This window comes from Megalobrama amblycephala, unplaced genomic scaffold, assembly GCF_018812025.1.
Source record: "Megalobrama amblycephala isolate DHTTF-2021 unplaced genomic scaffold, ASM1881202v1 scaffold502, whole genome shotgun sequence".
Classification (NCBI taxonomy): domain Eukaryota; kingdom Metazoa; phylum Chordata; class Actinopteri; order Cypriniformes; family Xenocyprididae; genus Megalobrama; species Megalobrama amblycephala.
This window is the reverse complement of record NW_025953417.1, coordinates 74,738-98,213: the sequence shown is the minus strand read 5'-3', so window position 1 is coordinate 98,213 and position 23,476 is coordinate 74,738. Positions and strand designations below refer to the sequence as shown.

General features: G+C 41.2%; 1 protein-coding gene across 1 annotated transcript; it reads right to left on the bottom strand.

Moving 5' to 3' along the window:
• Nucleotides 1-174: 174 nt before the first annotated feature.
• Nucleotides 175-22,621, bottom strand: LOC125261839 (endoplasmic reticulum chaperone BiP-like). Its single transcript, XM_048180390.1, has 4 exons — nucleotides 22,475-22,621; nucleotides 22,271-22,383; nucleotides 1,609-1,999; nucleotides 175-489 (listed from the first exon to the last, which is right to left on the bottom strand). Exons 1-4 carry the CDS (start codon nucleotides 22,523-22,525, stop codon nucleotides 190-192), a joined length of 855 nt encoding a protein of 284 aa, XP_048036347.1. The 5' UTR covers nucleotides 22,526-22,621; the 3' UTR covers nucleotides 175-189.
• Nucleotides 22,622-23,476: the final 855 nt, after the last annotated feature.

Genomic DNA, 23,476 nt, shown 5'->3' with positions numbered 1-23,476 from the left:
CACATGCACAAGCAGTCCACTAGGTGGCAATATGCACAGTATTGAGCACAGTGTTCAGCCGTCGAAGAAGATTGTGAAAAGACCGGTTTAAAAACAACACGCTTGAAAAAGAGGAAAAACACGACAATGGACGGCGAACTTGACCAGCGTTTGTGCGAAGAGGTTAGAAAGTACCTACATTTGTACAATTCATGTTTGAAAGAGTACAAAGATGTGTTTAGGGCAGCTTCTTGATGTGGAGACAGACTCACCGGTGTCCTCTTGTCTTGACAGAACTCCGGCCTGAACGGCGGCTCCATATGCCACGGCCTCTTTGGGGTTGATTTCTTTAGAAAGTTCTTTGCCGTTGAAGAACTTTTTTACCAGCTGCTGGATCTTGGGGATTCGAGTGGAGCCGCCAACCAAGACGATCTCATCAATGTCAGACTTCTTCAGGTCAGAATCTTCCAGAACCTTCTGCACTTGTTTCATGGTGGAGTTGAACAAATCCTGCGAGGGGAAACACAAAAAAAACATGAGTTATTTTAGAATTGTTAATAAAATATTATGTATTTATTAGGGATGTAACTATACATTTATTCATCCTGAACCATACGATACATACGTTGCGGTTCGATTCATGCAGTTAGACAATGAATACAATCAGTCACAACATGAAAAAGAGCAGAAGAAGAACAGCGCATATGCGAATTTGCTTGAAAACAAAATCCACTAGGTTGTGCACACACTTTGAATATGTGAGAACTCAGCCTAAAAATAAATAAATAAAAATATATATAAAAAAAAAAAAATCATCAAGGCTCTTTGATGGGATCTTCACCTGGTGAAATCATGGTTGTTGTGTCCGTTTTGTCTGGTCTTCCATCAGGAAACACAGATGTAAGAGGTGAGTAGGTGAGTTAGAGAGGTGAGTTTCTAAACCCACTGTAAGTGTTTCTCTTTGTGAGGTTTGGTTAGTGGTGGCTAAAATGCATCTTTACGCACAACTGCCAGCCTGCATGGAAAGCTTCTTGAGACTCCAGAGATACCAGCAGCTTTGCTACTCAACACTGGCTTTTTTTATAGCTGCCCTTTTAATATAATCATTTTTTTTGACAGGAACTTTCATTAATAAGCCTTTATCTGACTGAGTTCTGCTGTGCTCTAAATCACTCACAAATCTTATTATAATTCGACAATCTCCATTCAGTTTTCACACAATATTAGTTGTTTTCATGCCTTTTGCACAACATTGCACCATTTCATGCTTTTCATCTTCAGAAAGATCTTTCTTCCTCCCATATTGCATGAGAACTGTGACTTGCTTGATAATGTGGAACAACCTCTAAGTAGGGTTTCCATAGACCTACCAAATTATTTTGTCTGAGATTGATATCAGTTATCTAAAAAGACATGGATAAATAAACAAACAAACAAACATTTTCTTAGAAAAACTAAAATCTGAATATTTATTGTACTGAAATCTTAAATGGAAACATTAAATTGAAATAAAATAAATATTAGATGAGAAAGCTTAGACTTATTTCAGTTTTATTTCTATTAATGAATATGTATTTTTTTAAAAACAGTTTTAGTTTCTGTTAATGCTACAGATGTGTCTGCTCTCACCATGTTGAGGTCCTCAAACTTGGCACGGGTCAGAGTTTCAGAGAAGTCTTTACCCTCAAAAAAAGACTCTATCTCAATGTGTGCTAGGTGCTGGGTGGACAAGGCACTCTTAGCCCTCTCCACCTCACGGCGCAGCTTCTGCACGGCACGGTTGTTCTTGCGCACGTCCTTCCCAGTTTTCTTCTTGTACAGCTCGATGAAGTGCTCCACGATGCGCTGGTTGAAATCTTCCCCACCCAGGTGAGTGTCTCCGTTGGTGGCCACTACCTCGAACACGCCGTTGTCGATGGTCAGCAGTGACACGTCGAAGGTGCCGCCGCCCAGATCGATCACCAGGATGTTCTTCTTGCCGTCCTTCTTGTCCAGACCATAAGCAATTGCGGCGGCAGTTCTGTGAAGAGCAACAAGACGTCCATCAGGGTTACAATCATTAAGAACAAAAAAAACAAAAAAAAACATTTTTTACTTGAAATTGAATACATTTTTATCTATATTTATATTTAAATATTTAAAATGATACTTTTTTTTTTTTTTTTTTAATTACTAAACTTTTAACTAAAAGTAATATATTTGTAGCTTTAAAAGTTTCCACTGTTCCACTGTTTCCACAAAGTTGGGAGCATGAAATTGTCAAATGTTTTGAAGCTTTAAGAGATAACTTCACTGGAACTAAGGGGCCAAACCCAACCCCTGAAAAACAACCCCACACCATAATCACCCCTCCACCAAACTTTACACTTGGGACATTGCAGTCAGGCAAGTACCGTTTTCCTGGCAACCGCCAAACCCAGACTCGTCCATCGAATTGCCAGACAGAGAAGCATGATTCGTCACACTAGAGAACACGTCTCCACTGCTCTAGAGTCCAGTGGCGGCGTGCTTTACATCACTGCATCTGACGCTTTACATTGCAACTGGTGATGTAAGGCTTGGATGCAGCTGCTCGGCCATGGAAACCCATTCCGTGAAGCTCTCTACGCACTGTTCTTGAGTTAATCTGAAGGCCACATGAAGTTTGGAGGTCTTTTGCTATTGACTCTGCAGAAAGTTGGAGACTTCTGCACACTGTGCGCCTCAGCATGCACTGACCCAGCTCTGGAATTTTTTTTGTGGACTACCACTTTTATTCTTACTTGAGTTGCAGTTGTTCCCAACTGCTTCAACTTTGTTATAATACCATGAACAGTTGACCGTGGAATGTTTAGTAGTGAGGAAATTTCACGAATGGACTTATTGCACAGGTGGCTGTCATGGAACGGTGTAAGAAGTAAGAGTCAGGCGGAGCCAAAGGTGCAGGCAGGACGATGTCAAGAGTCCAGAGGCAGGAGGCAGACGGGATCCTCTGGGCTAGGAGGAGCTGGTGGCCTGAAGTCACTTTGCAGATGCTTACAGAATGTTGAAGAGGCAGAGGGGCTGAAGGACAGCAGCAGAAGCGGGGCTAAGGAACTGGTTGAATGAGGAGGTGGGAAAGGGAGGTTGAGTGGGAATTCAGTAGACACAGGAAGTGCTGGAGATGCAGGGAACACAGGAGCTTCAGGGGGTGCTGGAGTTTCAGGGGCATAGAATAGGACATCACCAATCAAAACCAGTCTATCAAATCCTCCTCAAAAAGGTCTCTAAGTTCCTCCATATATCCTCCAGTGGCCAGGCTCAACTCACTCACAGCGGTGGGAGTGTGGGCGGGGCTATCCTCCAAGACATCAATCTCCAGTAAGACTCAAGCATCTGGTCAGATATTTTGCTGTGGTACGGGCTCCAGACTTCCTTCAACCTCTTCCTCAGTTCAGGCTTGTCAAATGCGGCAGGCCGGTCTCCACAGTCTGCGGTGGGCACAGGCAACATCTCCGTCGGTTCATTTGTAGGTGGTGGATGGCTGGTCTCTGGTGGTGTTGAAGTGGGGCTGGTGATGTCATCCTCTGCGATGGTAAATGATGAATCGTTGTGCACCAGCACCCACTCCACATACTGGGTGAAATTTCCCTGAGGTCCCACACTGGGTAGGCATGCCTTGGTTTCCACATTCAAGCTGGCAAAGTAGAATGTGCAAAGTGAAAGGTCAGAGAAGGAGGTACGGCACGCCAGGCCGATGAACACACTGGTGTGGCCTTGAGAGAAAGTTCCAAACAGAGAAGCTGGACAGACTGGTAAGTCCGTAGTTACTCGTTATAAGGGTCCGTCTATCTGTCATGGAATGGTGTGTATCAAAAAGCACAACAAAGAGATAGAACAGGAAACAGGAATTTAATAACAAAACTCAGGAGTGAATACCAGAATACATATTCTACACGTTATACATAGACGAAGACAGACAAACACTGAGGGAGAACACAGGGTATACAAGGCAAACAAAGGGAACTTAATGAGGTAATGAAATAATTACAAAGGCACATGTGAATGGGATAACTAATTAGACAGTCTGGGGAAAACTAAGTCACAGGACTGAACCAAAAACACAATGAAGGAGGGAAACACAGATTAGACATGTAACAGTAGCAACCTATCACGGCACCAGGCTTGAATTCACTGAGCTCCTGAGAGTGACCCATTCTTTCACAAATGTTTGTAGAAGCAGTCTGCATGCCTAGGTGCTTGATTTTGACCTGCGGCCTTGGAAGTGATTGGAACACCTGAATTCAATGATTTGGAGGGGTTTCACAATACTTTTGGCAATATAGTGTATATACCAATCAGGCTCGACATTTTGACCACTGACAGGTGAAGTGAATAACACTGATCATCTCTTCATCACGGCACCTGTTAGTTGGTGAATATATTAGGCTACAAGTGAACATTTAGTCCTCAAAGTTGATGCATTAGAAAGCAGGAAAAATGGGCAAGTGTAAGGATTTGAGTGAGTTTGACAAGGGCCTTGTGGTGGCATTGTGGTGGTTTGACGAATGGGTCAGAGCATCTCCAAAACTGCAACTCTTGTGGGAAGGAATGAACAGTGGGAATAGGAACACTGTTCCAAAGTTTAGGTGCTAAATAGGAAAATTATCTACCGCCTGCAGTTGATTTTGATATTCTAGGTATTATCAACTGGCCTGAATTCTGAGATTGCAATAGACGTGAAGGACTATAATGCATTAAGAGCTCACTCAGGTACTGGGGACCTAAACTATGTAGTGCTTTGTAAGTAAGTAGCAAGATTTTAAAATCTATATGACGTTTAACAGGGAGCCAATGCATTGTTGACAGCACTGGGCTAATATGGTCATACTTCCTAGTTCTAGTAAGAACTCTAGCTGCTGTGTTTTGGACCAGTTGGAGTTTGTTTAACAAGCGAGCAGTACAGAACAACCACCCAGTAGAGCGTTACAGTAATCTAGCCTTGAGGTCATGAACGCATGAAGTGTTTTGCATTTTTCATTTTTGTAGTTTAGATATATTTTTAAGATGGAAGAATGTGGTTTTACAGATGCTAGAAACATGGCCTTCAAATGAAAGATTGGTATCAAAGAGCACACCCAGGTTCCTAACTGTCAACGAAGACTATAGCGGCCTAAAAGTCAACCAAAGCCGCAGGAGCTGAGTGTGGAATAACGAGCATCACCTGGGAGGCGCACTGGCCTTGAGTCTCTCACGGAGGAGCTCCGGGAGCATAAAAGGAGGAGCGACGACCGTGAAGGACGAGAGAGGACCAGGCCTGGACTTTATTTTATGTTTTATTATGTTTGTGTGGCCGGCAGACGTCCGCGAGGGTCTGCCGGCATTACTTTCGTTTTGTTTGTTTATTTATTTTGAATTAAAGTTTTGTTGAATGTTCGCCAGTTCCCGCCTCCTTCTTCCCGTATTTACAAACTGTGTTACATTGGTGCCGAAACCCGGGAGGAAGGAGGGACATGCTGTCGAAAAGCCCTCGCTGCTGAGGAGTTCGGGTAGCGTGGGAGTGAAGACCGTGCGAGGTTGCCCGAGGCGGTGGTGCTGGAGCCGTGTGAAAGGTGGGACGGAGACCCGGATGCCGTGCTCCTGGGACGAGGTGGGGTGGCTGCCGTCCTGGAGGGAGTGGAGTCGTCGCCGCCGTCTGCCTTGAAGGGGAGGAGCAGGGGATGGGGGACTCGCTGCCGGCTGCCCTCAGCCGGAGGAGCCATCGCTGGCCGCCAGGAGGCGGTCGAGGATCGGGCCGTCCACCGAGCGTCCAGTGCCACCACATGGCACCGCGAGGAAGAGCCTCCCGGCTGGCTGAGGACCGAGCGGCAGTGTGTCTGGGACCTGACCCAGAATTTTTTTTTTTCCTCTCTCCCCTCTCTCTCCTGTCGCTCCCCTTGCTTCCGTCTCCTTTCTCTCGTCTCGTCTGTCCTTACCCCCAGGTGCTGCGGCCGCCGAGACAGGCCCCGGGGGGGAGAAGAGCACAGTCTCGGGAGTACCCCCCGGCCTGCAAGGGGCGATGGGGGTATGTGGCGACCAGGGAGGGCGAAAGCCGTGAGGAATGGCGTGAGGCCGGTGACGCAAGTGATAACGAGCATCACCTGGGAGGCGCACCGGCCTTGAGTCTCTCACGGAGGAGCTCCGGGAGCATAAAAGGAGGAGCGACGACCGTGAAGGACGAGAGAGGACCAGGCCTGGACTTTATTTTATGTTTTATTATGTTTGTGTGGCCGGCAGACGTCCGCGAGGGTCTGCCGGCATTACTTTCGTTTTGTTTGTTTATTTATTTTGAATTAAAGTTTTGTTGAATGTTCGCCGGTTCCCGCCTCCTCCTTCCCGTATTTACGAACTGTGTTACACTCACATAATTAGTGACACTCCCAAATGTCACATGTCACTTACCCATGGTCACATGACATCACACATGAATGTTTACATGGCTCCTATATTCCAGCCCCTAATTATTATAATCTTAATAATAATTACATTCAATAAATACACATAGGTGACATAGACATTTGACTCACTCAAAAAAAAATTTTTTTTCCTTTTTTTCATATACCAATCAATGTGTGTGTGTGTCCATTTAAAGTCCTTAATACGTTAGTGTCAATGAGTGATTTCAACTCAGTCATATCAATGTGTAAAGTCAATGTCTATATTGACCAGTTAAAAAAAAAAAAAAAAAAAAAAAAAACTTTTCCAAGGGAAGTGTCAAATAAGAAGGCAGATTTTCGTGATTGGTCTTTTCAAAAAATTGATCTTAGTCTTTAGTCACACCTGACGAACAAAACCTTTTCTGTCTGGAAAGGTTTGGATCACTTTCCCCATCATCCATGAATAACAGGGTGCTGAATTATCCACCAAAAGCACAATGTCTCCTGGAATGAAATTGTGGGTTGCAGTGGACCACTTCTGTCGCTCTTGCAGTTGAGGTAGATACTCCTTTGTCCATCGATCCGATATATACTGCACTTGTTTCTATCATCAACGAGCATATATATCCTCTTTTTTAAAAGATTCCTGGTGGTAATGATGGTGCAGTTTTTAAAAGCAAAAAAATGATTAGGTGTCCGTGCTTCCAAATCGCTGGGATCAGTAGATTCCTTAGTAATGGGACGTCCATTAATGATTGCTTCTGCTTCACATAGAACTGTATAAAGACAATCTTCATCAAGGGTTTGTGTTCTCAAGGTGGCACTGAGAACCTTTCTTACAGACCTTATCAATCTTTCCCATGTGTCTCCATGTTGTGAACCACTTGAAGGATTAAAAATCCATTCCTTTCTGTAGAAGCATGCTATTAATCTGAGATTGGTTCCAGTCTTCAATAGCTTGTCTCAACTCACATTCTGCTTCAAGAAAATTTTTACCATTATCAGATCGTATTTCTACGACTTGTCCGTATCTTGCAATGAATCGTCGCAATGCATTTATAAAGGAATCTGTTTCCAGTGATGGTACCTCTTCTATATAAATAGCACGAATGGCTAAACATGTAAAGATAACGTCGTATCTCTTCACGATACTTCGTGAAACGAACGTCATATAGATTTTAAAAACTGCTCTTAATTTCGAAGGGTCCAAAACAGTCAACTCCAACATAGGTAAAGGGAGGTTTATCTGGAGAAACTCTATCTAGGGGTAGGTCTGCCATCTGTTGATGCCCTGATGCTGCCTGGAAACGTTTGCAGATCACACACTTGGATAATATCTTCCTTATGGCAATGCTAGCACCAGGTATCCAATACTTTTGATGCAAACTTGATAGCATATAGTTTCAGCCACCATGACCTACTTCTTCATATATATGTTTAAGAACGATATGTAAGATGTGAAAGTCTTTAGCAAGTATAGTGGGATGTTTTGCCTCTTCAGGGTAGAATTCATATGGGTATCTCCGTCTTTGGCAGTGATGAATAATATCCAATTCAGCTTTTTTCAGCTCCTCCACAGAAAGTTCCCTTTTATCACACTGAACTTTTGTCTTCTCCATTTCATCTTTCAGTTGTTGTCTTTGTTGGTTTTCATCCATTCCAGATTGTGTTAAAGCCATTTTCAAGGATTGCCTCTTCTGACTTAGATTTAAGTGTAACTGCTTAAATCTGAGAATCCAAGCTACTGACCTCTTTAACCGGCTCCAAGAGGAGAAGTATTGGATAAAGTGTGTCATAACCAATGTTCCCTCTAAGCTGCGCACGCGAGAAAGAATAATTGTCGTGCAGAGGATATCAGACATGAAATCATGTGTGGGGAAATCATAGAAATCCATTTGATTTTAGTTTAAATGAAAAATAATTGCAGTGCTCTGGTCAACCGCTATAGAGTTATTGTCGCTATAGAGTTAGAACCGGTGAATGCGGTTTACAGGTTTCATAGAAAGAGAAAGATGTGAGCGTGTGTGAGCGGGCGCGGGCCTGAGCAGCCAATTCAGTCGCGGTAAGAATACTGTCGTCATGTTTGCGGACTAAATGGCTCAATACAAGAGGCAACGCAAAAGTAAAAGAAATGTGTAATAAAACGTCATGTTTTAATGAAAAGTGGCAGAAATAACAGATGATGGGCACAGAATGCTTAACAAAACTCTGAGACATTTACAACTACACCCACCTACAGGTGTAGCTTGCAAACTCAAAATACATCAGTGATATACCTCAGTTTAAAAAGATTTGTGTGTGTGGTGGTGTGGGTTTCAGGGATATTTAGATAACTATAAAAGAGTTAACATGTTCACTTTTCTTTTAATATTTAGCTGTCAGATCTGTTTAAATGCTTCCGTTTGTTTTCAAGCATTTAAACTGATAAAATACTGTATATCAGTTTAAATTCCTTCAGGATTATATATATATTATATTATATTATATTATATTATATTATATTATATTATATTAGTAAGCCTAATAAAAACAATTGATCTCAAAGGGGATTGTTTATGGCTCCTTGCCACTAAAAATCTTGAAACCTCCTGGTATAGAAAATCTGGGAAATTCATAACCAATAAACATGTAATTTTGATGGTTTAACACTGTCCTGTTGCTAATAATTTACTGTACAAAAACACATTAATGGTTGTCCTAAAGCCATCAGTGTAACTGCTTATATTATTATAAAGAATAACTGTCCTGCAGGAGTTTTTTTTAAATTATTTTTTAATAGAATTTCTTGGTAAAGACTGGTACAGTTAACGCAGCAATATGAAAAAATCTCAAGTAACCTAAAATGTGCTTAATTTAGTGACTGAACTGCTTGTTTTCAAGAAATATGATTTAATATATCACTAAGTTACATCAAGGGTCAAATAAAATAGAAATGGCACATTAAAGTTAAAAGTTACAGTTGCATGATAAAACCTTTTTTTTTTTTCTTCTTCCGTGTTTACATTCATTGTACAGGTCTGATATAAAGAATGTTTTTGCTCAGGTGGCCAAAATGTGTGCTCAACAGAGAAAAGTTTTGCTCAGCGAGAAAAAAAATTAGAGGAAACATTGGTCATAACATCCTTCTCTGATTGTACAGTATTGACAGTGACACTTCTTTTCAACTCTGGATCCTCTGGCGAACATTCTCCCAGGTCCATAGGATCAACAGGCAATTCCTTTTCAGGCAAAAGAAGAAACTGTGGTCCGAACACCCAACTTCTCTTCTCCAGAAATGATTCCACTCTCAAACCTCTGGAAGCTATATCTGCTGGATTTGCTGCAGTGCTCACATACCTTCATTGTAATGATTGAGACACCTTGAGATTTTCGGAAACTCTGTAAGCCACAAAAGTTTGATACCTAGAAACTTAGTTTCGGATATATTTCAGTACAGAAGTACTGTCCGTCCAGAAGACAGCGTCTTGGAGGCACATACACAGTTCTGTTCTCAACAACGAATCCATTCGACTGGCTAATGTTGCAGCATTAAGTTCCATAGACACTGGCTTTAAAGGGGCTACTCTTGCTTTACAAAAGCAACATGCACTTGTGAGTTAATATCATGCAAAAGCAGATAAGTAACTACTCCATAACCATCTTTGCTTGCATCAGAAAAGTGGTGCAACTAAGCTTTCCAACTCACATAATCCATCCAACCAGTTGATCCACTCCTGAACATTTGAAGCAGGAATCATATTGTCCCAGCCAAGTTTCTTCCTACACAAATCTTGTAAGATTTTTTTTGCACACGGTGTCACTGAAGACAGAATTCCTAAGGGATCATAAACAGAACTCACAGTAGCAAGGATCCCCCTTCTGGTTGAAGGCCTCTGCTGCAACATGATTTTGAACTTGAAGTCATACGATTGTATACACCATTGTACACCTAGCACTCTCTCTACAGGAAGTAAGTCTTGGCCCAAATCCAAATCCTTCACATTTTTTGCTCTGAGTCCTCTGGGATTTTTACCAGCACATCTCGACTGTTACTTATCCATTTTGTCAATGCAAAACCCCCCTTTGCACAAAGTCTTTGTTATCTAGTCCCTCAAGTTTCAATACTTGCACCCCTCCTGTTCATCCTATATATGCTGCCACTGAGCCAAATAATGAGAAAAAACCAAATTGCAGATCACAGCTATGCAGATGACACCCAGATTTACCTAGCGCTATCACCTAACGACTACAGCCCCATTGACTCCCTGTGCCAGTTGTTACGTCCAATGTCCTGTTTAAGTGTTTTTGTGCAGGAGAAGGTGTGGCCTGCGCAGAGGTCCTGATTGGTCTGGGCCCAATTGACTGATTCCTGCTCCCGTGATATAAGGACCACCCCAAACACCTTATGGGGCCGACTTTGTGCCATTTTGTTTGTTGCTTTGGTTTGTGTTCTTTTGTGTTTATGTGTGCTTTGTAGAATTTGTTTCTGTTCAGTTTGAGTTATAATTTGCTTTTGTCTTCAGTTACCTTATGTAAATATTATTTGTAAATAACCTAAGGGAAGTAGGGAGTGTGACGCCATTTATTTTTGCATATATCTTTATTCTATGTTTTGAGTTAAGGGAGTTAGGGAAGTAATTTTCTTTGATGCTCTTTTTTTTTTTTTTTTGTTTGTTTGTTTGTTTTAGGGAATTTAGAGGGTATTTAAATTAGTTACTTTTGTTTGTTATTTTGGCCTGGTCCACTCCTGAATTTAATCCCTTTGTTTGTTTATTTTCATTATATTGTGTTAATAAATCTACCTTTGTTGAAAATTTTATCATCGAGTGAGCACACATTAATTTATGTTACTGTGGCCCTAGACGGTCGTAACATAAATTGGGGGCTCGTCCGCCAGTTCAAACTTTATCTGGTTTGAGCAACCAAATTTAGTAGCATACATACAAATGGTTTATTTGTTCTGATGAAATTTGCCTTGTTTTTTATCGTTTGCCTTGGGGTTTTTACTTTTTGGGGAAGGGAATTCGGCAGAGTTTTTGAGATGTCTTCTAAATTTGATTTAGAGGAGTTTGCAATTCGGCCTACGGCGCAACAATTAGAAAAATGTCGTAAAGATGACTTATTTGCAATCGCGGATTTGTATCAGATCAAGGTGCCTCGAGGCGCAGTAAAGAGGGAGATTAAGGGAGTGATAGTGAGACATTTGGTGGAGAATGGGGTCCTGCCAGAGGAGGGCGCGCAAGCGGGTGTTGCATACCAAGTTGCGAGTTCCGTGGGTGAGGGAGCGGAGCAGACCAAACCCGCGGAACCGTTTAGCATAGATCCCGCTGAGCTGCCATCTCCACGAGACCCATTGTTGGCTATTAAGCTAAAGGAGCTTGATTTGGAACTAAGCCGGCAGCAGTATCAAAGTCAGCTGTTGCACGTGAAAACAGTCGAGCTTGAGACTCAGCGCGCAATTCGACTGAAAGAGCTGGAGCTCGAACTTAAAACTAAAGTTCCTAACAAGCCTCCAACTACTGGTCCACCCGGCGCGAGTACGCCTGTGTCTTCTTCGGATAGCACTTCCACTCCAGGCTCGGATGCTGTGTCTCGACGCAATTTGCAAGTAAGTCAAACTTTTGATATTAGTAAACAAATTGCGTTAGTCCCTCTTTTCCGTGAAAGTGAAGTAGATACATACTTCACTGTGTTTGAACGCATCGCCGCCACGCTTCAATGGCCGCAAAATATTTGGCCGCTGCTTTTGCAGTGTAAACTCGTTGGGAAAGCTCAAGAAGTTTGTTCCGCGTTGACGCTTGAGCAGAGTTTAGATTATGACGCGATGAAGAATGCTGTGTTGCGTGCCTATGAATTGGTGCCTGAAGCGTACCGTCAAAAATTTAGGAATCATGTAAAATCCCCAGGACAAACGTTTGTTGAATTCGCTCGTGACAAGGCAAATTTGTTTGAAAAGTGGTGTACTGCGAATAAAGTTGCAACTCTAGAACAACTTAAGGAATTGATTTTGCTGGAAGAATTCAAAAATAGTTTGCCAGAGAAAATTGTAATTTACTTGAATGAACAGAAAGTGTCTACTCTTACAGAGGCAGCTGTTTTCTCTGATGAATTTGTGCTCACTCATCGAGTGGTTTTTTCATCACCACCTAAGCGTAATTCCTATGTTCGTACACGGAATGTTAAAGAGGTTACGACTGTGAATAAAGAGAATGCAGATAGTGACAATGTGGAAGGCCGTGAATGTTTTTACTGCCATGAGGCTGGGCACCTCATTGCAGCTTGTCCTGCTTTGAAAAAGAAGTCTAGTAGAAAGGCTAACTCTACAAAGAGTGTGGCTTTAGTTGATAGTCGTACGTGTTTCCCAGAATGTGCATCTTCTTCTAATGTTCGATCTGCATTCGAACCGTTCATTTTTGATGGAACAGTGTCATTTGATGAGTCGATGTCTGAAGCCAAACCTGTCCGCATCCTGAGAGATACGGGCTCGGCTCAGTCGTTTATTTTAGGAAGTGTGTTAAACTTTTCTACTCATTCTAGTTGTGGATCTGACGTACTAGTCAAAGGAATTGATTTGGCTGTTGTTAAAGTTCCCCTGCACAATGTATTTTTACAGTCTGGCGTAAGTTCGGGACGTGTCAAATTGGCTGTTTGTGCTGAATTACCTGTTGAGGGAGTCTCGCTCATTCTTGGTAATGATTTGGTGGGTAAGAAAGTTTTCTGTTTACCTGAAGTAACCGATGACCCTGTAGATGTAAATGAATGTAATGATGTGTTGCGTGAGACATTTCCTGATGTGTTTAGCGCCTGTGCAGTGACTCGTGCTCAGTTTCGGAAGTTTGAGGAGATGGTGGATCTTTCTGAGTCTTTCCTGTCTACGAAAGACTCTGATCAATGTGTAAAAGATGATGCGAATGAGTTGAATGTGTGTGCTGTTCCTAGTTTTAATCTGCCTTTAGGTAAATTAGAATTGGATCAAAGCACAGCTTGCTGATCCCACTTTGGTCTCTTGCTTCAAAACTGCCGTGAAACAATCTGCCTTACCGAAACATTCTGTTGCGTATTATTTCGATGAAGAGGTGTTGATGCGTAAATGGTCTCCACCTAAGGCTGAGGAAGACTGGAGTACAGTTTACCAGGTTGTGGTCCCGAAGCCTTACCGAATGCAGGTATTAAGCATTGCACATGAACATGAACTTTCAGGCCATGTTGGTATCACGAAAACATATGATAGTTTGCTTAAACATTTCTTCTGGCCATCTATGAAATCTGATGTAGCCAAGTTCTGTAAGTCATGTCATTCCTGCCAGTTGGCTGGTAAACCTAACCAGGTTATTCCCCCAGCTCCATTAAAACCAATCCCTGCACTGGGAGAACCATTTGAGCGTATTTTAATCGACTGTGTTGGCCCTTCTGCCAAAGACAAAATCTGGTAACTCCTATCTTTTAACTTTAATGTGTGCAACCACCAGATTTCCTGAAGCAATCCCATTACGGAACTCTGAAAGCTCCAGCTATCATTAAAGCCTATTGTCAAATTCTGCACCTACGTTTGGTCTACCCCGGTTCATTCAATCTGATCAGGGTAGTAATTTTATGTCCAAAGTATTTGCAAAAGTAATGAGGCAATTAAATGTCAAACATCAAGTGTCGAGTGCCTACCATCCACAATCGCAAGGTGTTCTTGAACGTTTTCACCAAACGTTAAAATCTATGCTTCATACCTTTTGTGTAGAGCGAGAGCGTGATTGGGACGAAGAAATTCCTCTCTTGTTGTTTGCGGTGCGTAATACGACACAAGCATCACTTGGTTTTAGTCCTGTCTGAGTTAATTTTTGGTCATTCTGTACGTGGGCCATTGAAAGTTCTGCAGGAACAAATATTGGGTGTTAAGTGCTCTTCTCAGCCAAATAATGTTTTAGATTATGTCAGTAGTTTTCGTGAGCGTTTGCATACTGCGTGGAGTTTGGCAAGAAAATCACTTAGTGCTGTTCAAGAGCAAATGAAAACTCGCTATGATCGTGAAGCCGTGCAACGTTCTTTTCAGATTGGGGATCGCGTTCTTGTTTTATTGCCAATACCAGGCTCTCCGTTGAAGGCTAAATTTGTTGGCCCTTATGAAATTCAGGCAAAGTTAGGAGAGACTGATTATGTTGTGAATACTTTTAATCGCAGAAGAAAATCAAGAGTGTCATGTTAATATGCTTAAGGCATATGTAGCTCGTACTGATGTGTCAAATGTGGCTGTTGCAGCAACTGTTGTACCTGTGAATGTGTCTCCGTCTGACTATTCACCCGAGAGTGATGATTTAAAAATGAGAAGTGCTTCATTTTTGACTGCTCGTTTGTTAAATTCTGACACTCTGAAGAACTTGTTCCACCAAATTATCACATTTACCTGTTTCTGCTCAAGCTGATCTCAGAAATTTAATCAATAAGTATCCTACATTATTTAATGATTTTCCCACAACAACACATGTCATAGAACATGACATTGATGTCGGTTCGCATGCCCCTGTCAAGCAGAATGCCTACCGAGTTAATCCTGTTAAAAGGAATCTCATGAAACAGGAAACTCATTATCTGTTAGAACATGGTTTAGCAGTTCCCAGTAGTAGTCCCTGGTGTTCACTGTGTTTGTTAGTCCCCAAGTCCGATGGTACGTCCAGATTTGTACCGATTATAGGAAAGTCAATGCCTTAACTAAACCTGATTCATTTCCATTGCCTCGTGTTGAAGATTGTGTTGACCATGTTGGGACTTCAAAATTTGTCACTAAACTCGACCTATTAAAAGGGTACTGGCAAGTACCTCTTACTGAGAAGGCTTCTGAAATTTCTGCCTTTGCTACTCCCGATGCATTCCTTCAATACAGGGTTATGGCATTCGGACTACGAAATGCTGGTGCAACCTTTCAGCGTTTAATGTCAAGAGTGTTCGCTAATGCACCTGTGGCGACCAGGGCGGGCGAGAGCCGTGAGGGAACGGCGCGAGGCCGGTGGCGCGAGTGTTAATGAGTTTCACCTGGGAGGCGCACCGGCCTTGATTCCCTCACGGAGGAGCTCCGGGAGCATAAAAGCAGGAGCGACTACAGTGAAGGACGAGAGAGGACCAGGCCTGGATATTATTTTATGTTTTATTATGTTTGTGTGGCCGGCAGACGTCCGCAAGGGTCTGCCGGCATTACTTTCGTTTTGTATTTGTTTATTTATATATTAAAGTTTTGTTTGAACGTTCGCCGGTTCCCGCCTCCTTCTTCCCACATCTACTAACCTCGTTACAGTACCCAACTGTGAAGCTTACCTTGATGATGTTGTCTGTTATTCAGATTCTTGGGATGAGCATGTCAAACTTCTGAACTGTGTTTTTAAACGTTTGAAAGAGGCCAATCTTACATTAAATTTGGCAAAATGTGAATTTGCTTGTGCAACTGTAACCTATTTAGGGAAGGAGGTTGGAAATGGCAAAGTTCAACCTCTTGACTCCAAAATTCGAGTTATTCTGGATTTTCCTACGCCTACGACGAAGAGAGAGCTTAGGCGTTTTTTAGGCATGACCGGCTACTATAGAAGTTTCTGTAGGAACTTTTCAGATGTGGCGAATCCTCTTACAGGTTTACTCCGTAAAGGGATCTCTTTTGAGTGGACTCCTACATGTCAGTTTGCCTTTGAGGCATTGAAGACTCTGTTGTGTAGCGCACCTGTACTTTCTGCCCCACGCTTTGACAAAGCGTTCAAGTTAGATGTTGATGCCAGTGGTACAGGTGCTGGTGCAGTTTTAATTCAGACTGATGATGCTGGAATAGACCACTCGATTAGTTTTTTTTTCCAAGAAATTTCTCAAACACCAACTAAATTATAGTACTATAGAGAAGGAAGCTCTCGCGTTGTTACTTGGCAATTCAACATTTTGAAGTGTACATTGGGTCCAGTGCACAACCAGTTTCTGTGTATACTGACCACAATCCTTTGGTTTTCCTTCAACGCATGTCAAATGCAAATCACAGGCTCATGCGTTGGGCACTAATTTGTCAAGGGTTTAATCTGAGTATCCAGCACAAAAGAGGGGTTGAAAATGTGATTGCTGACACTCTTTCACGTATCCATTCCTAAAAGACCTATGGTTTTTATTTTTAAGGGTGAGGGTGTTACGTCCAATGTCTTGTTTAAGTGTTTTTGTGCAGGAGAAGGTGTGGCCTGCGCAGAGGTCCTGATTGGTCTGGGCCCAATTGACTGATTCCTGCTCCCGTGATATAAGGACCACCCCAAACACCTTATGGGGCCGACTTTGTGCCATTTTGTTTGTTGCTTTGCTTTGTGTTCTTTTGTGTTTATGTGTGCTTTGTAGAATTTGTTTCTGTTCAGTTTGAGTTATAATTTGCTTTTGTCTTCAGTTACCTTATGTAAATATTATTTGTAAATAACCTAAGGGAAGTAGGGAGTGTGACGCCATTTATTTTTGCATATATCTTTATTCTATGTTTTGAGTTAAGGGAGTTAGGGAAGTTACTTTGTAATTTTCTTTGATGCTCTTTTTTTGTTTGTTTGTTTGTTTGTTTTAGGGAATTTAGAGGGTATTTAAATTAGTTACTTTTGTTTGTTATTTTGGCCTGGTCCACTCCTGAATTTAATCCCTTTGTTTATTTTCATTATATTGTGTTAATAAATCTACCTTTGTTGAAAATTTTATCATCGAGTGAGCACACATTCATTTATGTTACTGCTGGCCCTAGACGGTCGTAACACAGTGCATTGATTAAATTAAAAATTGGATGTGCCTAAACTTCCTTCAGTTAAACAAAGACAAAACTGAAGTCATTGCGTTTGGAAACAAAGATGAAGTTCTCAAAGTGAACATGTACCTTCACTCTAGGGATCAAACAACTAAAATTCAAGTCAGGAATCTTGGTGTGATTTTTGAGTCAGACCTGAGTTTCAGTAGCCATTTAAAGACAGTAACTAAATCAGCATATTATCATCTCAAAAATATTGCAAGAATTAGATGCTTTGTCTCCAGTCAAGACTAGAGACAATCGTCTCATCACCAGCAGGGTGAATTACTGTAATGGACTCCTCACTGGTCTTCCCAAAAAGACCATAAGGTCGTACAGAATGCTGCTGCCAGGATTCTGAGCAGAACCAGAAAACATGAACACATCACACCAGTCCTCAGGTCCTTGCACTGGCTTCCAGTTGCATTTAGAATTGATTTTAAAGTACTGTTACTTGTTTATAAATCACTCAATGGCCTAGGACCTCAATACATTGCAGATATGCTCATAGAATATAAACCTAACAGATCACTCAGATCATCAGGATCAAGTCATTTAGAAATACCAAGGGTTCACTCAAAACAAGGAGAGTCTGCTTTTAGCTGTTACGCCAGCCGCAGCTGGAACCAGCTTCCAGAAGAGATCAGGTTTGCTCCAACAGTAGCCACTTTCAAATCCAGACTCAAAACACATCTTTTTATCTATGCATTTGCAGATTGAGCACTGTGCTATCTCCGAACTGTTTGCATTTTATTTTATATGTATTATCTTTTTATTCTTTTAATTCCTTTCCCTGTTTTTATTTAATTCAATTATTATTCATAATAATTATTTCAATTTTAATGTATTTTATATCTTTTATGTATCATCTTGTTATTTCTGACTTTTAATGTATTTTAAATATTGCTGTCTGATTGAAAGAGCTTGGAGAATTAGGAATAAAGCATTTGTGATTAGGTTAAAATTTGGTAAATTTGGATAAGGGGACAAACCATGGGGAAATTTGAGCTGTGATGCATGGTTAAGTTATCTCTGGATTACAATCAGGACACTTTCCAAAGGGGGAAATTTCCAAAGGGGAAATTTGAACTGCGTTGCATAGATAAGATATCTCCGGAAGGGGGATTAGGGCTGTGTGGCGCAGTTTGAGGTGTCTTGGCAAAAGGGGAGATTGAAATTTTGTTTATCAGTTTGAAGTGTCTTAACAGGTAGAGCTAGACAGCGGTCCTGTCATGTGAGGAAGATCCATTTAGATCCACTCTGATGGGATAGATGCGTTTAGATCCACTCTCATGGACAACAACAACAACAACAAAAACTCCTTAAGACTTCCTTGCTCTTCCATTCAGATAGCAAAATTCTCTGTTTCTACTGTTATTTCTATTCCTTATGTTCTATTTTTATTCTTCTTCTTTATGTAAAGCGCTTTGAATTACCATTGTGTATGAAATGTGCTATACAAATAAAATTGCCTTGCCTTGCCTTGCTTTATCTTCTGCACACCTTCTGAGGGCCAAATTTGCACAACTGGGTGATGAAGTGGCTCCAAAAAGATGCACGACCATACGATATTCTACCATATCTTGAGTAAGGTCACCGTCATGCCACCAAAGAAATCTTAGCAAGTCTGTATCATCTTTTGGTACCTGCACTTGATGAAACATGGCTTCAATATCTGCCATGATCACAACTCTCTCTTTCCTAAATCTAGTTATCACCCTAATAAGTGAACTGGTGAGGTCTGGACCCTGTAATAGCTGGGTATTCAAAGACATCCCTTGGAATGTAGCTCCGCAATCAAAGACAACACGGAGCTTTCCTTTTTCGGGGGTGATAAACACTGTGATGGGGTATATACCATACTTTACCATCATTATGTCCCAAATCTTCAGCTGGCACTCTCTCCGCATAACCTTTAGAAATAAGGTCTTTCATAAAAGCAGAATATTCAGACTTAAGTGAAACATCCCTTTTCAATCTTTTCTTTAGGTTCAGATCACATTGTTCTGCAATTATCTTGTTGTCCAGCATACAAACATCCTTATGTCTCAAAGGTAAGCAAATAGAATAATGAACCCCTCCAACTTTAATGAGTCTGTTACTATCTCGATGAACTTGTGATCTTCTCTTGAAAACCCAATTTGTTCATTTTTGCTACATTCAGGAAAATCAACTTTAAATTGCTTTTGCCAAAGTTCTCCCAAGTTTGAAACCGAAATCCTGTTGATTGTAACATCAGGGTACTTAGAAGCAGATTGATTGCCTACATCTCCTCTTAGTGGACCATTTACTGTCCATCCCAACTTAGTTTTAATTTTTCGTAGGGTTATTATCAACTATTATCAAAACTGCGGATCACTTGAATCGGCTCCATAACCTTTGGGGCATTTATTCCTATTAGCAGTTCAATATCAGAGTCAATGTCAGGCAAATTCACATGTTTCAAATATGGCCATTCCTGCAAATCCTTTTGCTTTGGAATGTTTCCACTATGCACAGGTATAGTCTCTTGTGTATTAGCATCAGGTAACTCAAAAAAGTCTTCTTCATTCAAACCAGCTACCTCTAACCCAGAAACAACAATGGGTAGTTGTAACTTTCTCCTGACCCATGGTATGCAAGAGAATATTAGTCCTTTTACCCGAAAGACCAAGTCTATTCATCAATCTAGACGTACAAAACACTGCTGTGCTACCTTGGTCCAGAAAAGTAATCACAGTCTTATTTCCTTTTTTAGATTTCTCTTGCACAGGAACAATTGAAAGTTTACATTCGTATTCACCAGGCCCAATATTTTCACTGTACTCAACAGATTTGTGAGCACTGCCCATTGGGGTGTCCATTTGTTTCCTCACTTGCTTTGAATCGGTCACATTTTCTCTTGGATAGATGTGAAGTATATTAGGGTGTTTAAGATTACACACATTGCATGAAAGGTGATTTCTGCAATCTTTACTGATGTGCACTGTACACATGCAGCCAAAACAAATGCCATTCTGCCATTCTGGTGAAATCTTTTCACCATGACTGCTCTTTTCCAATAGATGCACAATTCCAATGTGTGTTCACATTTGCAAAACAAACAACTCTTGTTGCCGAGTGAAACTGTTTCTCTTCTATTAGATCCAATTTCTGATTTCCTTTCCATTGCTGTAACAGTAGTAGCAAAACTGCTTCTTTTGTTTTTAAGATAAGACTGAGACTTGCCTTTGTTCACTGATTTACTTCCGATTAAAGTTGGGAGATCCTGTATGTTTCCAAAAACTGGATCAGTCATTATTCTCACTTGTCTTTCAACAAAGTTAACAATGCGGGATGAAGGTAGCTCTTTGATTGATGGTTTCCTGCAATTCGCAGACCTCTGATCTGCATTTCTCCCTTAATTTCTTTACTACAGTCAACATATTAGAGGGCGTATCCATCTCACGCAAATACTGAATGTTTTCCATGGTGTTACAACAGCTTCTTAAGAACAAACTATAGTCTTGTAAAGCTCAGAGATCTTCACTTTTGATGTTTGCCCATGAGAGAGCCTTTTCCATATAGTCAGACGCAATTTTATACTGATCGCCAAAATGCTCTTGTAGTAAAGCTTTAGCCCCTTTAATACCCATGATCTGCAGGCATATGCTGGCAACTCTTTACAATCTCTTTTGGATGACCCCTGGTGTACTGTTCAAGAAAATATAAGCAATCACTTGGCCTTTCAGTTTTACTCTCCACACCACTTTCAAAGGATTTCAAAAAGGAGTGATATTGCAATGGGTTGCCTTTAAACCCTTTTAGGCAAAGATGACAGACACTGTTGTTGAACCAGCAAAGATGTAATTTAACTTTGTTTATCCATGATATGGAAAATTTGATCAGTATTTCCTGAACCAGCATTGTAACTGCTTCCATACTGGGCACTTACATTCACATTACCAGTCTGACTTGAGTTTGAAATTGACTGAGGGTAATTATTTGAGAAATGTTCCTCTTGTTTGCATTTGCACCTGAAGGAAACCATTTTGAGGAGTTGGAAGAAATGATTTTGCATCAGAATTAAGTGTTTGGGTTGTCTGTTGTCCTTTATCAACATAAGAATTCATTCCATCAGAATTATGTCACATCACATGCACACTGAAGCCCTTAAGTACTTTCACTTTTGCCATAGTTCCAGCAATTTCCATTCGCAACCCAAATTCCTCTTTCTATTTTCTTATGTTTTGTTCCTTTTCCTCAATAGAATGTTTTTCCTTCATTAAATTTTGACGTACCAACAACGTTGTTGAACATTGAATGTCTTGAGGCAGAGCTTCATCTACTTGATCCTTTACTTTCAACATTAGAAATGCTGTCAATTGGATTTATATTCATCTTGGTTATGCGTGGAAATTTTGGACACATTCTGTTCTCTTGAATCTAGAGGACACTCAGCTGATTCCAGTGGTTGGATCTTGGACTTTATCACTTGAGCTTTCAATTCCTCTTATCCACTGCTTTGTGTCTTTTATGAAGACGTCACTGTGTTTCTATACATTTGAGAACCAATCTTTCTGTTTGGTTTGCTCATCACTGCGTAATATTGGGATCACAGAATCATGAAGTTTGATTGACTGCTTTCAAGTTCACTCTGAACAGCCAAAACATTCTCATTTCATTGCATGAGTTCTTTGATGGCCGGTATAGAACTTTTGATCACATTCACATTTCGTTTTCGTTCTTTCTGTAGTTGTTCAATTTTATTAGCCAAAGCCTTTGCGGTAAGCTGAACCTTTCTTTTACATTGGTCCCGTTCAGGTTCAACATCCTCACTAGATCCACATTCACTCATAATTACCACATGCGCGTCTCAAAGTGTCTATTTAAAACATGCAAGCACTACCCAAAACACGTGAGCATAATCCAAAACAAAACATTTTTCATAACAAAGCACATAATCAAAGACGCTCCTTATCTCAAACTTGTCATAAAATTCCAGAACAATGGCTCAAAACAAACCAACAGCGCTACATCAACAGCAAACAAAACAGCCACACAGAAACTGCCGAACAGTTTCAAACCATCAACAAACACCAATGAAGGAAAAATTACAACCCATGTCCTACCAGTTCGATGTCAGCAAACATATCCATATCTAATGAGAACAATATGTTTTACAACAAAGCAAGCGTAACAAGGTTCTTACGGCTCATTGATGATCCTCATTACGTTCAGACCAGCGATGGTTCCTGCGTCTTTGGTGGCCTGGCGCTGGGCGTCGTTGAAATAAGCGGGCACAGTGACCACAGCATGTGTGACCTTTAAAAAGAGCAGAACTGAATTAGATGGACTTTCACTGACAGCAGCTGTTGGCCTCAATGTTTTTTGATCGTTGAAACCAAAACTTTACCTTCTGTCCCAGGTAAGCCTCTGCAGTTTCCTTCATTTTAGTCAGAATCATTGCAGAGATTTCCTCAGGGGCAAAAGTCTTCAATTGACCTGCTCCAATATCCAGCTGAATGTGAGGCTTGTTCTTCTTCTCAATAACCTGGAAAAGACAAAGCAGGTGTTTATCATTCCCCATCGAAGACAAAGGGATGCAGAGCTCTGGCACAATACAGGTTCACAGACGGGCATACCTTAAAGGGAAAATATTTGCATGTCTTGCTGCACAGAGGAGTCGTCCCATGTGCGGCCGATCAACCGCTTGGTGTTAAAGATGGTGTTCTCAGGGTTGGAGGTCAGCTGGTTCTTCGCAGCATCTCCAATGAGACGCTCTCCTTCAGTGGTGAAGGCCACATATGATGGAGTGACGCGATTTCCCTGGTCATTGGCGATGATCTCAACACGACCTATTCTTGAACACTCCAACACTGATGAAAAAAGAAAACAGTATAAGTATACAGTAGTAATGTTTGGTATAAAGTATAAGAGAGAAATGTTCTAAAGCTGAGCATGTATGCATGTAGGTATATACAGTGTGTGTGTATGTATGTATCAGAGGTCGCGTTAACGAAAATTTTCCGTCATTGACTGAATTTTTTTGCAGTGACGGAAAAATCTGAAGGCCGTCCATCATTTTGACAGATTACACTGAGGCTGATGTAACTTGTAACTGTAATTCCCACCCCTGTCCAGCTGGTGGTGAGTGCGCTCCAGTGTGGCAGAAGATCGCAAGTTCAATCTCCAGAATAAAATGTAAATGATGCGTTTGATTACACACAGGCAACCGCTGATGCTGGAAAAAATATAGGACCTAACCGCATTTTATGATGTGATGACTGTCCCTTTAACATAGCTTTGCTTTGAATACATGTGCAGTCCTGCGCGTGAAGTGCATCAAGACGCGCCGCGTCTAGCAGTAAGCAACTCACAGTATCACCCTGCGTTCCATTTGGAAGGGCTCATCCCT

Coding starts and splice junctions, on each gene's coding strand:
- LOC125261839 (XM_048180390.1), bottom strand. CDS start 22,525: ATGATTCTGACTAAAATGAAGGAAACTGCAGAGGCTTACCTGGGACAG. Junction 2,000..22,270: donor ATGAGGATCATCAATGAGCC/GTAAGAACCTTG, acceptor TGCTCTTCACAG/AACTGCCGCCGCAATTGCTT. Junction 490..1,608: donor AGTTTGAGGACCTCAACATG/GTGAGAGCAGAC, acceptor TTCCCCTCGCAG/GATTTGTTCAACTCCACCAT.